General features: G+C 41.1%; 1 protein-coding gene across 1 annotated transcript in view; it reads left to right on the top strand.

Moving 5' to 3' along the window:
• ccdc88ab (coiled-coil and HOOK domain protein 88ab) overlaps positions 1-14884 on the top strand; it is a 266369-nt gene that overhangs the window by 216288 nt on the left and 35197 nt on the right. Inside the window, exons 24-27 of the mRNA XM_078229887.1 lie at positions 128-220; positions 504-712; positions 2003-2086; positions 13482-13682. Coding sequence (XP_078086013.1) covers positions 128-220; positions 504-712; positions 2003-2086; positions 13482-13682 — 587 coding nt within the window. The remainder of the gene's footprint in view (positions 1-127; positions 221-503; positions 713-2002; positions 2087-13481; positions 13683-14884) is intronic.

Genomic DNA, 14884 nt, shown 5'->3' with positions numbered 1-14884 from the left:
TACAGCATTGCTTTGGAAAAGAGAAACAAGTGAAGTCCTTTGAACACATCAAAAGAACTTGCTTTGAACCTTTGTGTACAAATAATTAAAACACATGATCATTTTAGCTTGCTCTCTTAACCCAAAGTGATAAACTGAATGAACTTCGACGACAGAAGGAGAAACTAGAAGAGAAGATTATGGATCAGTATAAATTCTATGAACCTTCACCCCCTCGAAGGTATGAACAAAATTTATTGAAAATAAGTGAAATACTCCATTGTAGAAATGTGTAGTTTCAATTGATTCTCGTTTCATTAAAGTACATTTTAACCATGCGTATAAAAATTACCAAATTGCACTTTGTACTTGTGATAATATTTTGATCATTGCTCTTCTAATCAGGTATATACTTCAGTTGAAAAATATTAGAAAAACACAGGTCATAATGTGAAGAGACAATTCTATTTTTCAACATCAGTGTATAGCAACAGTTGATGAGGAGATTTGTTCCTTTTTTCTAGACGAGGGAATTGGATTGCAATAAAAATGAAAAAGTTAATAAAGCACAAAAAGGAAGGAAACAGAGAACGCATTAAATCTCTGACAAGCACCCCAACCAGGTCAGAATCAAGTGATGGATTCCTTCAACTGCCTCATCAGGATAGTCAAGATAGCTCTTCCGTGGGTTCTAACTCTCTTGAAGATGGTCAGACAGCTAAGAAGAGTAGCAGTGAGTACATTAAACTTCAGTTTGCTTTGCAGTAACACCAAATGTAAATATTAAAACAGTAAAATACTGCAGATGCTGGAATCTGAAACAAAACAGAGAAAGTTGGAAAAACTCAGCAAATCTGGCAGCATCTACAGGAAGAGAAAACTTAGTTAATGTTTCAAGTCCACATGACCCTTCAGAACTAAAGAGAGGGAAGACTGTGATTATATACAAGAGGAAGTGGAAAAGATGGAACAGTGATTCGTTGGAGCTCTCTTCCGCCTGCCTGAACTTGTTCTGTCATTCAACAATTTCTCCTTCAACTTGTCTTGCTTCCTACAAATAAGTGGAATTTCTTGTTCCAGTCCTTCTCAGTCCTGCCGCCGCAATTCTTTTTCCATTTCATCAGTGATTAAATTGGTGATGCTTCATGCTCTCGTCTGGACCTGGAAAAATGTATTGATTTAACATCAAATTTCCATCTCCCTCACCTTCACATGGTCCATCTCTGATAATTCCCTTCCATGACTTCTTTGTCTCCATTTCTGGTGATAGATCAACCACCAATATTTATTACAAGCCCACCAACTCCCACAGCTACCTTGACTACAACTCCTCGCACCCTGCTTTCTGTAAGGATTCCATTCTCCCAACTTCTCCATCTCCATCACATCTATTCCGATGATAGACTTCTGATCGATCTGCTTTTTTCTTTAGCCAAGATTAAGCAGGTTTTTCCCTCTACACGTCTGAAGATGGGTCGTGCAGACTGGAAACTACAGATGCTGCCAGACCTGAGTTTTTCCAGCTTTCTCTGTTTTTGTTTCAAATGTAAATATACCTGGATGAAAAGCAAAAAATTTATGAGTTGTAAAAAGAATATTGAGTCTACTTAGTGTTGAATTTTTAAAAATTTTCAGGAAGTTGTTAGAAATTTAATCGCAAGCTGGTGGTTATACGTTTGTTGCTCCTTTAAAGGCTTGTGAAGGAATATGTGCATTTTTAGTAGTTTTGATAAACTCAATGTTCAACTTTGATGAAAACATTGTCTTTGGATCTTGATCATTTATGTTGTAGATGTATAGTATGAATCTATAAAGACTCATGACAAACACACATTATAGAAACCGTTTCATTCAATAGAAACATTGTAACATTTGTATAGGAGTCATAAGCATAGAATAATCAGCTGAAACTGCAGCATGTTTGTTTCTGTCTCTAGTTTCAGCATTTAACTTCCATCTGTTTTCACTCCCTCTTTGTTTTCAATTACCAATCTCCTTTATATCACACACTCTACCATAAAAGTGGCTGCACTGAAAAGGCTCCCTTTTATGAGGAACAGACCGAAGGATAAAGACAAAATGAAGGCGCTCTACCGTCGCTCCATGTGTAAGATTCTCAACTTCATCTTCTCAAATGGCTGCTCTAGCTTTCATTGCTTAACCTTTACTAATTAGCCCCTACATTTCCCTTTGTATGTTCCTTTGTTCTAACACCATAGTTATACCAGACTCCATCTTATGTCATTATCATGAAATATGAATTTGTACATAGGATGTGTATAAACAGTGCCAATATTTATAAATAGATTCTCATTATACCATTATTATGAAACTAAAAATATAAGCAGCATATAAGAACAGGAGTTCTTTTCCCATAAGTGGTAAAGAAAAACTGATGTCATCACCAATCCAGAAGAACTAGCAATCCAGTATAGTTGTCAAACAGGATCTCAAGTTTCAGGAAAGGACAGTTTTTGTGCCAAATAATAAAGTTGGGGAGACATTATGCAGAAGCTGCACTATAGAAATTGCTGTAATTTTCGTACATGCAAGATAATTGTAGTTAATATTTTGCTGCTTTTGTTTATCTGAACTTCCTTAACTATGTTACATCATTTGTACGCAAAATATTTTACGGTGGCACTGTGGTTAGCACTGCTGCCTCACAGTGCCAGGGACCCGGGTTTGATTCTCGGCTTGGGTCACTGTGCAGACTCTGCACGTTTTCCTGTGTCTGCATGGGTTTCCTCTGGGTGCTTCGGTTTCCTCCCACAGTCCGAAAGGCGTGTTAGTTAGGTGCATTGGTCATGCTAAATTCTTCCTCCGTGTACCCAAACAGGTGCCGGAGTGTGACGACTAGGAAATTTTCACAGTAACTTCATTGCAGTGTTAATGTAAGCCTACTTGTGACACTAACAAATAAACTTTAAAAAATTTAAGGAATGAACTAAGAACATTTTTATTCTAAGGTTATCCCTGACAGATTCTATAAACCTCACCGCACTCCCCACTAACCCCCACCCCCCCTCCGCGGCCACCCTAGCAGGGGCATCTGTCACATATTGTTTAGTTTTGCTTTCACTGAGCACTGACCTTTACTCTCCTATTAACACATTCTTACCTTTATGCCACTACCAGCAACTTCTGTAGCCCTCAATTATACAATTAACACTTCAATTGTCTTGTGCCATAAACATATTTGTGCATTCTTTCCTTGCTCACACCTTTCATTTTGCTCCATCTCCTTTTATATAGTATAAAATCCATCACATTTCTCCCTTTCTTCAGCTCTGAAGAAGAGTCTAATGGACTCAAAACATTAACTCTGTTTCTGCCTCCACAGATGCTGCTGGACCTGCTGAGTTTATCCAGCATTTTCTGTTTTTATTTGAAAAGGTAGACTTACCCTGGCAGAGTGGATTAGATCATTTACCCTCTTCCTGTTCATCCGGTAGTAAGAATCCTCCAGTGCCAAGCAATAATAAACAAAAAAACCAACTTCACAAAGTAAACTCAAAGCAAAGGTTTAATAAGATCCTTCATTACACAACCGCTTGGGCCACGTCCTGGGCCACAAATGCTTCCCCCAATTCCTATCTGCGTCCTGTCCCGAGCTGGTCAGCTGAACACCACAGTTACATTGTAACTTTCCTGCGCTACAGGGATGTTTGGGGCAGCATGGCACAGTGGTCAGCACTGCTGCCTCACAGGGCCAGGGTTCAATTCCGGCCTTGGGCAACTGTCTAATGGGTTTCCTCCGGGTGATCCGGTTTCTTCCCACTATCCAAAAACGTGAGAGTTAAGTTGATTGACAATGTCTTAGAATCTTAGAAACCCTACAGCACAGAAAGAGGCCATTCGGCCCATCGAGTCTGCACCGACCACAATCCCACCCAGGCCCTACCCCCATGTCCCTACATATTTATCCACTAATCCCTCTAACCTACGCATCCCAGGACACTAAGGGCAATTTTAGCATGGCCAATCAACCTAACCCGCACATCTTTAGACTGTGGGAGGAAACCGGAGCACCCGGAGGAAACCCACGCAGACATGAGGAGAATGTGCAAACTCCACACAGACAGTGACCCAAGCCGGAAATCGAACCCGGGTCCCTGGAGCTGTGAAGCAGCAGTGCTAACCACTGTGTTACCGTGCTAAATTTCCCCTTAGTGTCAGGGAAATTAGCAGGGTAAATACGTGGGGCTACAGGGATAGGGCCTAGAATTGTTGTCCGTGCAGGCTCAATGGGCCGAATGGCCTCTCTGCACTGTAGGCATTCTATGATTCTGTGCAGTGCTTTTCTTTTCTGTGTGCCCAAGCACAGACTTCCTTTGGCAACCTCCTCCCAGGCTGGTGAGGTCAGGCTGGTCATCCTCCTGTTTCTGTACCTTGGGAATAGGACATCTCAGCATTTGTGCATGGCCTGGAGGAGATTCACCAGGGAGTCATGGTTGAATCAAGGTGCTGAGGGAATGTTTCTCCTGGAGGACATGTCATTCAGCCACGTCAGGCAATTGGCCTACAGTGTGTGAATTTGCGTTTGGGTGCAGCTTAAAATATGGTGGTAGGAATTTTTACCTCATGAGGTAACAGTGGGTGGACGAATCTGCTTACAGGATACTGCGAGGTCTGTCTGGCATGGACGTGGAGAGGATGTCTCCACTAGTAGGAAAAACTAGAACCAGAGGGCACAACCTCAGGCTGAAGGGACGATCCTTTAAAACAGAGATGAGGAGGAATTTCTTCAGCCAGAGAGTGATGAATCTGTGGAATTCTTTGCCACAGAAGGCTGTGGCGGTCAGGCCATTGAGTGTCTTTAAGACGGGGATAGATAGATTCTTGATTAATAAGGAGATCAGGGGTTATGGGGAAAAGGTAGGAGAATGAGGATGAGAAAAAAATCAGCCATGATTGAATGGCGGAGCAGACTCAATGGGCTGAGTGGCCTAATTCTGCTCCTATGTTTTATGGTCTTATGGAATCAGTGTCCACTCCACCACGTCATTCAATGAATAGCTCGCCGATGAATAATTAATCAGCTTTTAAACAGAAGATCGCGCATTAGAACTTGTCCCATTGATCAGCAGGAAACCTGCCAACTATCCCATTCAATGCCATACTTGGTTTGCAAAATGGAAAGTTCCACCCTTGATTACAAAGTCTACACTGACACTACAGTGCAGTATTCCTTCTGTACTACAGTGGTAGGAGGTAACATCTTTTGGAGGTGCAATTAAGCGCCAGTCAGCGCGCTCAGGAAGGTAGATATAAAACATCCCAGGGTACTGTTCGAAGAAGAGCAAGGGAGTTTTTCTTGGTGTTCTGGTTAAATGCTTATTCCTCAACATCACAAAAGCAGATGATCTGGTTGTTATTTCATGTATGAGGACAGCTGTATTTCTTAAGTGTGCATTCAGTGAGTCTTTATGGAACTGCCTTAAGATGCTTATCTCCAGTGGCAGCCTCGTGACATAGTTACATGACTGCAGAAAGCAAGATGTGTCAATTAGACTGGTTACATTTATAAATCTAAACATCCCCCTTTTCATATTGAACAAAAGATAAAGGCATCCCCTTTCCATAGTGAACAAAAGACTCATTTGCATGCACAATTCTGTATGAATGTGAATTCTCAATTTAACCACCATACGCCAACTATTCTCATGCATTACCAACGGTTTGTTCTGCTAGTCAGTTACTGCACATGCATTGCACACGCCCTCTTTAAACCATGAAGGTCCTGAATGGATCATATACGCGTTGCCATTGGCTGTACATCTGAGTGTAGTTCCTTTTCCGGACAGTGCTGTTTCTGTGACCCTTGGTGACTGTTGATGTTCCTTTGCAGTTGTTGGGACCTCTGGGATTGCTGGTAGTTCTGTGTTGAGTACAGCTGGTGAGATCTCTTCCTGACCAGCAGATTGTGGTGAAAGAGCAGCTTTGCAGGTTGAGCATATATGCCTGCGGTCACGCCTGTATATCTGGTTGAGTTGTTTCAACTCGCGCTTTGAGTTGCCACCAGTGGAATTGTGGGTCACTCTTTGTGTTGTCTCTGAAATTTGTTTGTTCCAAGATCACATAGCTTGCTTCATTCAGGACTTCAGTTTATCATGTGGTTTCATTATACTCGGCTGGAATCTTGCCTTTCAAATTTTCCAGTTCTGCTCTGATATGAACATTTTCCTTTAGAACTGAGACATTTACTTTCAGCTTGTGCATTTCATTGCCTCAACATAGTCTGCAACTATCTTGTGCTTTACTTGAATATTGTCTCCCTCTTTCTGGGGCCTACTTCCTTTCTTGCCCTAGATCTTCTACTTTCTTATCTCTGTGTACTTTTTCTGTCCTTTCTCTGTTGGCATGTTCAGGGTTACCAGCCCAAGCTTTAGATTTGCCCCAGCTGAGATGAGTGGCTATTGCTTCCCATCTATGATCTGAAACTCGAAATCTTCCTTCTTGCCATCATATAGATCCAATCTTACTTTTGACAGCTTCATTTTCGGTATTGATATTCTCCACTCATCTCCCAAAACCTTCTTGATTTCTGATAGCCCTTGTATTTTACTCTGCCATAAATTTGTGCTCTAAAATTACTGATTAGCTGAACATTCTTGCATTTCTTCATCCATCTATTGTATGTAGCTTTCTCATTTGTGACCATCTTATAACGAACAACCCCCTTTCTCCAACTTAGTTACACTTTATCAGTTGTTTTTATTCTACCTGGTGCTCTTTTAACTTCTTGCTTTTAAATATTTTATTGTGGTAACTCCTCTGGTACCCTCAATGATTCCTTCATAATTGAACATAAAACATAAGAACATAAGAAATAGGAGCAGGAGTAGGCCATCTAGCCCCTCAAGCCTGCCCTGCCATTCAATAAGATCATGGCTGATCTGACGTGGATCAGTACCACTTACCCGCCTGATCCCCATAACCCTTAATTCCCTTACCGATCAGGAATCCATCCATCCGCGCTTTAAACATATTCAGCGAGGTAGCCTCCACCACCTCAGTGGGCAGAGAATTCCAGAGATTCACCACCCTCTGGGAGAAGAAGTTCCTCCTCAACTCTGTCCTAAACCGACCCCCCTTTATTTTGAGGCTGTGTCCTCTAGTTTTAACTTCCTTACAAAGTGGAAAGAATCTCTCCGCCTCCACCCTATCCAGCCCCCGCATTATCTTATAAGTCTCCATAAGATCCCCCCTCATCCTTCTAAACTCCAACGAGTACAAACCCAATCTCCTCAGCCTCTCCTCATAATCCAAACCCCTCATCTCCGGTATCAACCTGCCTTCAGTCTTCTTCCTAATCTCTTAGAAACCTTGAGTACCATCGATCTGCCAAAAAATTATGTTTTAAGCCTGCTTAGTCTGTCCAAAGCTTTAAAATCATGAATTCTCTCTAATATATTGCAATTTAGAGGGGCTATGTTGCATTTGACCTCCTATGTGAATACATAAGTAATCATTCAGAATATCAGCTAATATGTGCACTATTTCAGCTACATGTGCAATATTTTTATTGGAACCTTTTCTATGAGTATTTCTTTCTGTTTTAAATCTACAACTGTTACTCTATGTGTGGGGGGGGGGGGGGGATCTCCGACCTCGCCATGCCGTTGGTCGATCATGACGGTCCCGGGAATAGTGTGCAGGCCTAAAAATCCATTTCACACTGCTGCCAAACAGTTTGCAATTCTCCCAGCCTTTTTTTAATGGTGCGATCTGGTTCATGCCAAGAAAGGACACTGATTAGTATGAGATTGACTGCATTTCAATCTGAGTTCAGCATGTGACCCCCCCAAGGAATATGCCCACCTCTCTGGTCAAATGTCACATGGGCACAAATCAGTACTGGCCCAATATAGGGTGGTTCAAGCACAACAGTTGCGAGGGCAAGCGAGAAGGTGAGTACTGCTGTGTACCAACCTCCCAGGTGCAAGAGGGTGGGTCGGCCACTGCCATGGTGCTGGGTGAGGTGGGGTCTGGGTAGACAGTCCTCAGCTCTTCACACTGCATGAACGCTGCAGTAATCCTCACAATGGGCACCCGTTGCATAGAAGTGAGGTGGGTGCTTCCCTATTATCTGTCTGAACTACGTGCCAACTCTGGAAGCCAGTTTGCACCAAATGGTGAGTGCACGTGAGTTCATACTGCAAGGGTTCCTCAATGAGGATCTTCCCCCAACCACCTTTATGCTGTACGTAAGTACCAGAGCACTAAGCCCAGTCAGTCTGCCACAAGTGTCACCAAGGCTGTGGAATCAAGATCCATATCTGGGGGGACCAGCCATTCGGTGGGGGCTGGTCTACGCTGGACACTAGCGACCACATTACTGCACTGGGGGTGCAGAAGGTATCATGTGAAGGGAGAGTACAGCTGTGTCGGATGCCATTGGTGACACTGCGGGGGCATTGGCGAACCCTGGCCACTGAGGTGGTAACAGTCGGCAGCCAATTAAGTTGGTGCATGACACTGTGGATGGTGTCAGGTTGCCAGGATCCAGACTTATGGGGACACGGTGCTGGGAGGGTTTGAGGGCACCGGACTGATGGACATCGCCATCAGCAGCAAGGCCAACCCAGGCCGGAGACCACACCAGGCCAACAGGTCAGGGCATGACCCGGCTGTCCAGCTGCCAATTCGACAACCCTTTTATCCTGTTTCTCCAAGTTCCAACATTCGGTCCAGTGGATTCTTGCCATTCGCCCTACATGATTTGCAGAGCTCGTTGTTCCTCTTTTTTCTTCAGATTCTTTTTCATCCATTTACAGTCATGCTTAAGAACATAAGAAATAGGAGCAGGAGTAGGCCATCTAGCCCCTCGAGCCTGCCCCGCCAGTCAATAAGATCATGGCTGATCTGATAGTGGTTTCGTTCCACTTACCCGCCCGCTCCCCATAACCCTTAATTCCCTTATTGAGCAGAAATCTATCTACCTGTGACTTAAACATATTTAACGAGGTAGCCTCCACTGCTTCAATGGGCAGAGAATTCCAGAGATTCACTACCCTCTGAGAAGAAGTTCCTCCTCAACTCTGTTCTAAACTGACTCCCCCTTATTTTGAGGCTGTGTCCTCTAGTTCTTGTTTCCTTTCTAAGTGGAAAGAATCTCTCTGCCTCTACCCTGTCTAGCCCTTCATTATCTTATATGTCTCTATAAGATCTCCCCTCAGCCTTCTAAACTCCAACGAGTACAGGCCCAATCTATTTGATCTCTCCTCATAAGCTAACCCCTCATCTCCGGTATCAACCTGGTGAACCTTCTCTGTACTCCCTCCAAGGCCAATATATCCTTCCGCAAATAAGGGGACCAAAATTGCACACAGTACTCCAGTTGCGGCCTCACCAGTACCTTGTACAATTGCAGCAAGACCTCCTTGCTTTTATACTCCATCCCCTTCACGATAAAAGCCAACATTCCATTTGCTTTCTTGATCACCTGCTGCACCTGCAAACTGAGTTTTTGCGATTCATGCACAAGGACCCCCAGGTCCCTCTGCACAGTAGCATGTTGCAATTTTTCACCATTTAAATAATAGTCCATTTTACTATTATTCCTTCCAAAGTGCATAACCTCACACTTGTCAACGTTATACTCCATCTGCCAGATCCTCGCCCACTCACTTAGCCTATCCAAATCTCTCTGCAGACTTTCCGCATCCTCCACGCAATTCGCTTTCCCACTCATCTTTGTGTCATCCGCAAACTTTGTTGCCCTACACTCGGTCCCCTCCTCCAGATCGTCTATGTATATGGTAAACAGTTGAGGCCCCAACACCGATCCCTGCGGCACGCCACTCGTCACCAACTGCCAAACAGAAAAGCACCCATTTATTCCAACTCTCTGCTTCCTGTTGATAGCCAATCCTCAATCCACGCTAACACTTTACCCCCAACTCCGTGTACCTTAATCTTCTGCAGCAACCTTTTGTGAGGCACCTTATCGAACGCCTTCTGGAAATCTAAAAACACCACATCCACCGGTTCCCCTCTGTAAACTGCACTCGTTACGTCTTCATAAAAATCCAGTAAATTCGTCAAACATGACTTTCCCTTCATGAATCCATGCTGCGTCTGCTTGATCGAACCACTTTTTTCCAGGTGTCCTGCTATTTCCTCTTTAATGATGGATTCCAGCAATTTCCCAACTACGGACGTTAAGCTAACCGGCCTGTAGTTACCCGCCTTTTGTCTATCTCCTTTTTTAAACAGTGGCGTCACATTAGCTGTTTTCCAATCAGCCAGCACTTCCCTAGAGTCAAGCGAATTTTGATAAATTACAACCAACGCACCTGCTATTACTTCTGCCATTTCTTTCAGTACCCTGTTTAGTCTGCAGTTACTGATCTCCAGCATTGATTTTTTTACGTGCTCCGAATAATGCCTTTTAAGATTTATTTATCTGCCACTGAAATGGACAGATCCTGCTGATCAATTTGCTTAATCAATTGCCTTATTTTCTTGAAGTTAGTCCTTCTGTGAATATATGCCAGCCTCTCAGACCTCAATAGCTCTGAATTCCAGATCTTGTCAAACTTGATCATTTCGTCATCACTCTTTCCTCATCATCATTCTTTTCTGTATATTAATCTGTGTTACATACCATTACAAAGTTATGCATTGTCTCACATGGCCTCATCGATGCTTTCATACAGGCACAAGAACATCAGAGCTTATTAAGTCACTCCCATGTTTAACACCTAATGATGGTAGTACTCGCATTTGTAATAAATTTCTTGCATATGGGCACAATGTATTGGTCTTATTGTGCATTTTTCCTGTCATTCTTTTTTCTGCCATGCAGCTGTATCGACCTATTTGTAAAGCTTGTGTATCACGCTAAAACTTATTAATAACAATCACTGAGATGTAGCTGCTGAAAAATCAGGACTGGAAGTTAAACATTGCTGGTATAATGTATTTGGCAGAGATACAGAGGGACTAAGGGGATATGGCTATGCTTAAGATTTTATAATGGCCGTTTAAAAAAAAAGGTGACAGTCATTAAGAAGACAAAAATACAATCCATGTAAATAGAGATGCAAGATAATAAAGGATCAATAACACTAACAGGTGTAAACTCCACACTACCAAATAGTGGAATGGAAATGGAGGAAGAGACATACAAATTAGGGAAATTATTAAAAAATCATATAATAACAATTATAGGGGATTTCAACTACCCTGAATTTAATAGGTCTTATGAATTAGGTATAGAGATGAGGAAATGCAGTTCCAACAACATATCTGGCATTCCTTTCTAATCCAGCGTTTAAGTAGGCCAACAAAGGGAGGATTTGCTATTGAATTGAGTATTGGAGAATGAATCAGAAGGGGAAGAAAAGTAAAAGGAGGGGATTATCGAGCCAAAATGGCCAAAATATGATATTGGGCAGTGCCAGCCTGGCACTGTCCACCAGGCAATGCTGAGGGGCGGGGCCTGAAGGGGGCAGGCCCTTGATGGGGAGGCAGGCATGGGGAGCTCCAAAGGGGGAGGGTATTCTGCATCGGAGAAATCCTCACTTCGGTGTGATTCTCTCCCATTTTCATGCTCGTTCGGCACTTAGAATTGCTTTGGTAAGATTGTCTCCCCGAGTCCAAAAATGTAATACTGAATGGTTGGTGAATTTCAAGAGGCAAAATCTTGCTTTACCAAATTCTTCAATTTTTCACATGGGAACAGAGAGAGTAGACGAGGTTAATGCAGTAGATATAATTTCTGTAGATTTCCAAATGGCCTTCAATAAGATAATACATAAATAAATGAATAAGCTCAGAGCATGCAGGTCACTGGACAATGAACAGAATGAATAGCTAACTCGCTGCAAGACAGGAAGAGAGTAGGGGTCAAGGGTAGCTATTCAGAGTGGCAAAAGATCAAAAGTGCAATCCCTTAAGTATCGGTGCTTTTCACCATCTATATTTATTCTTTATACTTCAGTATCAAAAAGCAGACTGATTTTTTCTGGAAGAGTGTGGTGGTGTACATGAGGATAAAATGTTATGGAGAAATTGGATTATAGTTTGTTACAAAGTAATGTTTTTCTGCCTGTTCATTAGTCTATTTGTAAACCATATATCTCAAAAAATTAATAAATGGATTTCAACAATATTCAATAAACATTGTATGGCCTAAGAACTGATATGGTTTTGGCAAAGATCCAGATCCAGTTTTTTTTAAAAAGAGGATCTGTTAATATTTGGATATAGAGTGAATTCATTTTTTTAAGAATGTTGTAGGTTGTTTTATTTAGAATGTTTGTTTTAGATTGTTATGGATTATCTCAGCTGCTGTGGCGAAATTTTTCACAGCTGTCAAAAAGAGTTTTCAGAGCAGGTTGTTAGGTGTGGATTGACCTGAAGCCTCCACAGTGAGTTGGAATCTCTGAAAGAGGTGTATTTGTTCAGCTTTGCAGATAAGAGCATCAACCAGGCAGGGAAAAATCTCGAGGAAAAGCTGTGCAGCTGTAATAATGCTGAGTTAACTGAGTGTAAGAAGTTTAACAATACCAGGTTAAAGTCCAACAGGTTTATTTGGTAGCAAAAGTCACACCCGCTACCAAATAAACCTGTTGGACTTTAACCTGGTGTTGTTAAACTTCTTACTGTGTTTACCCCAGTCCAACGCCGGCATCTCCACATCTTAACTGAGTGTGGCAGAGGCATGCTCTCTACTGAGTATCCTTTCCACTTTTTAAAAATATTTTTTGTGCATGTGTGCCAGTAGGAAATTAGATAATTGTTGAATTCTGTTGAGGAAAGCCACAAACAAGTAGTGCTTGTGTCATAATTTAAGATCAGTCTAGAGAGAATGGAAAGAATAAATGTTTATGCTGTCAAAATATCTGCTTTCAAAACTCCAACATTTTCCTGCCTTAATTTATAATGTAATGGATAACAATAACAGAGCATGTTATTAGGGAAGGAAACATTTCTGAAGTACCATTTCATATGTTCAAAATAGTGTAAACGTAAAAACAAAATTTATGGTAGAAATAGAAACAGTTAACACAGGATCTAAAGGATTTACTTTATAAATTATTTGTCAAACTAATTTTTCTTAAACGTCTTGATCATTTCATGTTTTCATCTGTGCTGTAAAACCATAGCTAACTTGATGCATAATTTACATTTCAGTCTAATAAAACTGGTCACTTAATTTTTTTAACTGTCTCAGTACATTTCTACTACCCCTTTCAATTTAGTTTTAACAGCTTTCCTAAGTGCCCTTGTTTTTAACTCAATATGCTTTAAGCAACAAAGCATGACATTCCTTCGTGAAGCTGTGTTAAATAAATTATATTTTTTGGGGAAATAGTTTTGAATTTTTTTTTAGTAAAACTACTTTCAACTTAGCTTTTCGTAAGTACATGGATGATGCAATAAATGCAACCTTGAAATTATTTGAATGCTATAAAACATGAAATTCTGTGTTCAAGGAAGACCACAGTGCATTGAACATGCTAAGTTATTTTCTCTCACTTCCATCCCAGCCATGAATGATCTGCTCCAGTCTATGATCTCAGCAGGAGCGCAATGGTCAGGCAGTTCTGAAAATCTGGAGGAACCTAATGAGGTGATTGGTGGGCAGAGAAGGACAGAATTGGGGTCCATGGCATTTTCCACAACAGCTATCAATCTAACCACAGCAAACTCTTCAGGATTCAGATCCAAACAGAGACTCAAATATAAAGGTATTACACACCGCATTTGAAGTGAACTATCAGACATTTTGTGTCTTTGACATTAGGAACTAATAATATGGTTAAATAAATACTTTGTTAAAGATTTGCTGATCAGCTGCATTACCAAAATCAGCCATCCGTTTGAAAAGTTTTAACTTTCAAAAGGCACTTCAGTAAGACCAATGAACTGCAATACTTTTGCTATATTACTGTAGTAACAACATGAAATTGCTTATTTATTTCACCATATTAAAGACTGATTATTTTATAAATATGATTTTGTTGGACTTTAGACCTGTAATTCTCCCATTCAGTTAAGGCTGCAGCAATATAGAAATGTTGAGTTGAATGTTGACCATCATCAAAATAGTTTTCAAGCTTAATTGCCAAAAATAGTTATTTTAAAACACAAGGTAATTTCTTTATAGTACTCTAAGTACAAACACAGGCATAAATAAATAATCTGCATCAAACGTATTCATCGGGAGAATTTTTGTTGCTGCATATTTTTGTTCCATGTTTTTGTATAAACTTTTAAACTTTTGCAGTTACGGCATCTACTTTTATACTACTTGTATAAAATGAAAATGATATATTTTAGATCTGCAATAAGGCTGCCTGCTTTCACGTAATTCAATATGCTGTATGTTTACCCTCTCTTTGAACTCCTACTGTCCCTGATGTGCCAGGTCAATCAATTACTGTTTCACAGAAAATTTGATCAATTTTTTCGATCTATAAAACATTGGCTTCACTTTTTTCCCCCTACACAATGTGAATTGGATTTATATTGATGTGTAATAATCCATAGTACATTTTGACCACATGGGGCTTCTGGGAAGAGTGCATTGCTCGACTAAGATTTGTAAATGTGGTTGTGTCAGCATTAAGAGCAATGTGACTTTTAAGAGTTGAAGCAATTTGTTCTTGACCTGTGATTTGGTTACTTTTGGTCTGTATTTTGTAACTGAGGAGATTTAGAGGGAGGGAGAGTTATATTGAGTGAGCTTCCAGCCCTCAGACTGACTGATGTATCTCATTTCAGATAGTAGTAAAACCCCTATCATTACATAATCATGGATAAGGCAATCTCTAATCATTTCCTTATATTGCTGTCTACCCATGCTCTCTACCCATCTTCCCCTTCCCTTTCCCAGGCAAACATCTTTCTATGTTCATCCCTGGGGCAAAAAAACTCTTCTACTCAATTA

The sequence above is a fragment of the Mustelus asterias genome, chromosome 15 (genome assembly GCF_964213995.1).
Source record: "Mustelus asterias chromosome 15, sMusAst1.hap1.1, whole genome shotgun sequence".
Lineage (NCBI taxonomy): Eukaryota > Metazoa > Chordata > Chondrichthyes > Carcharhiniformes > Triakidae > Mustelus > Mustelus asterias.
The sequence above is the reverse complement of the archived record's forward strand: the minus strand, read 5'-3'. Positions and strand labels throughout refer to the sequence as shown.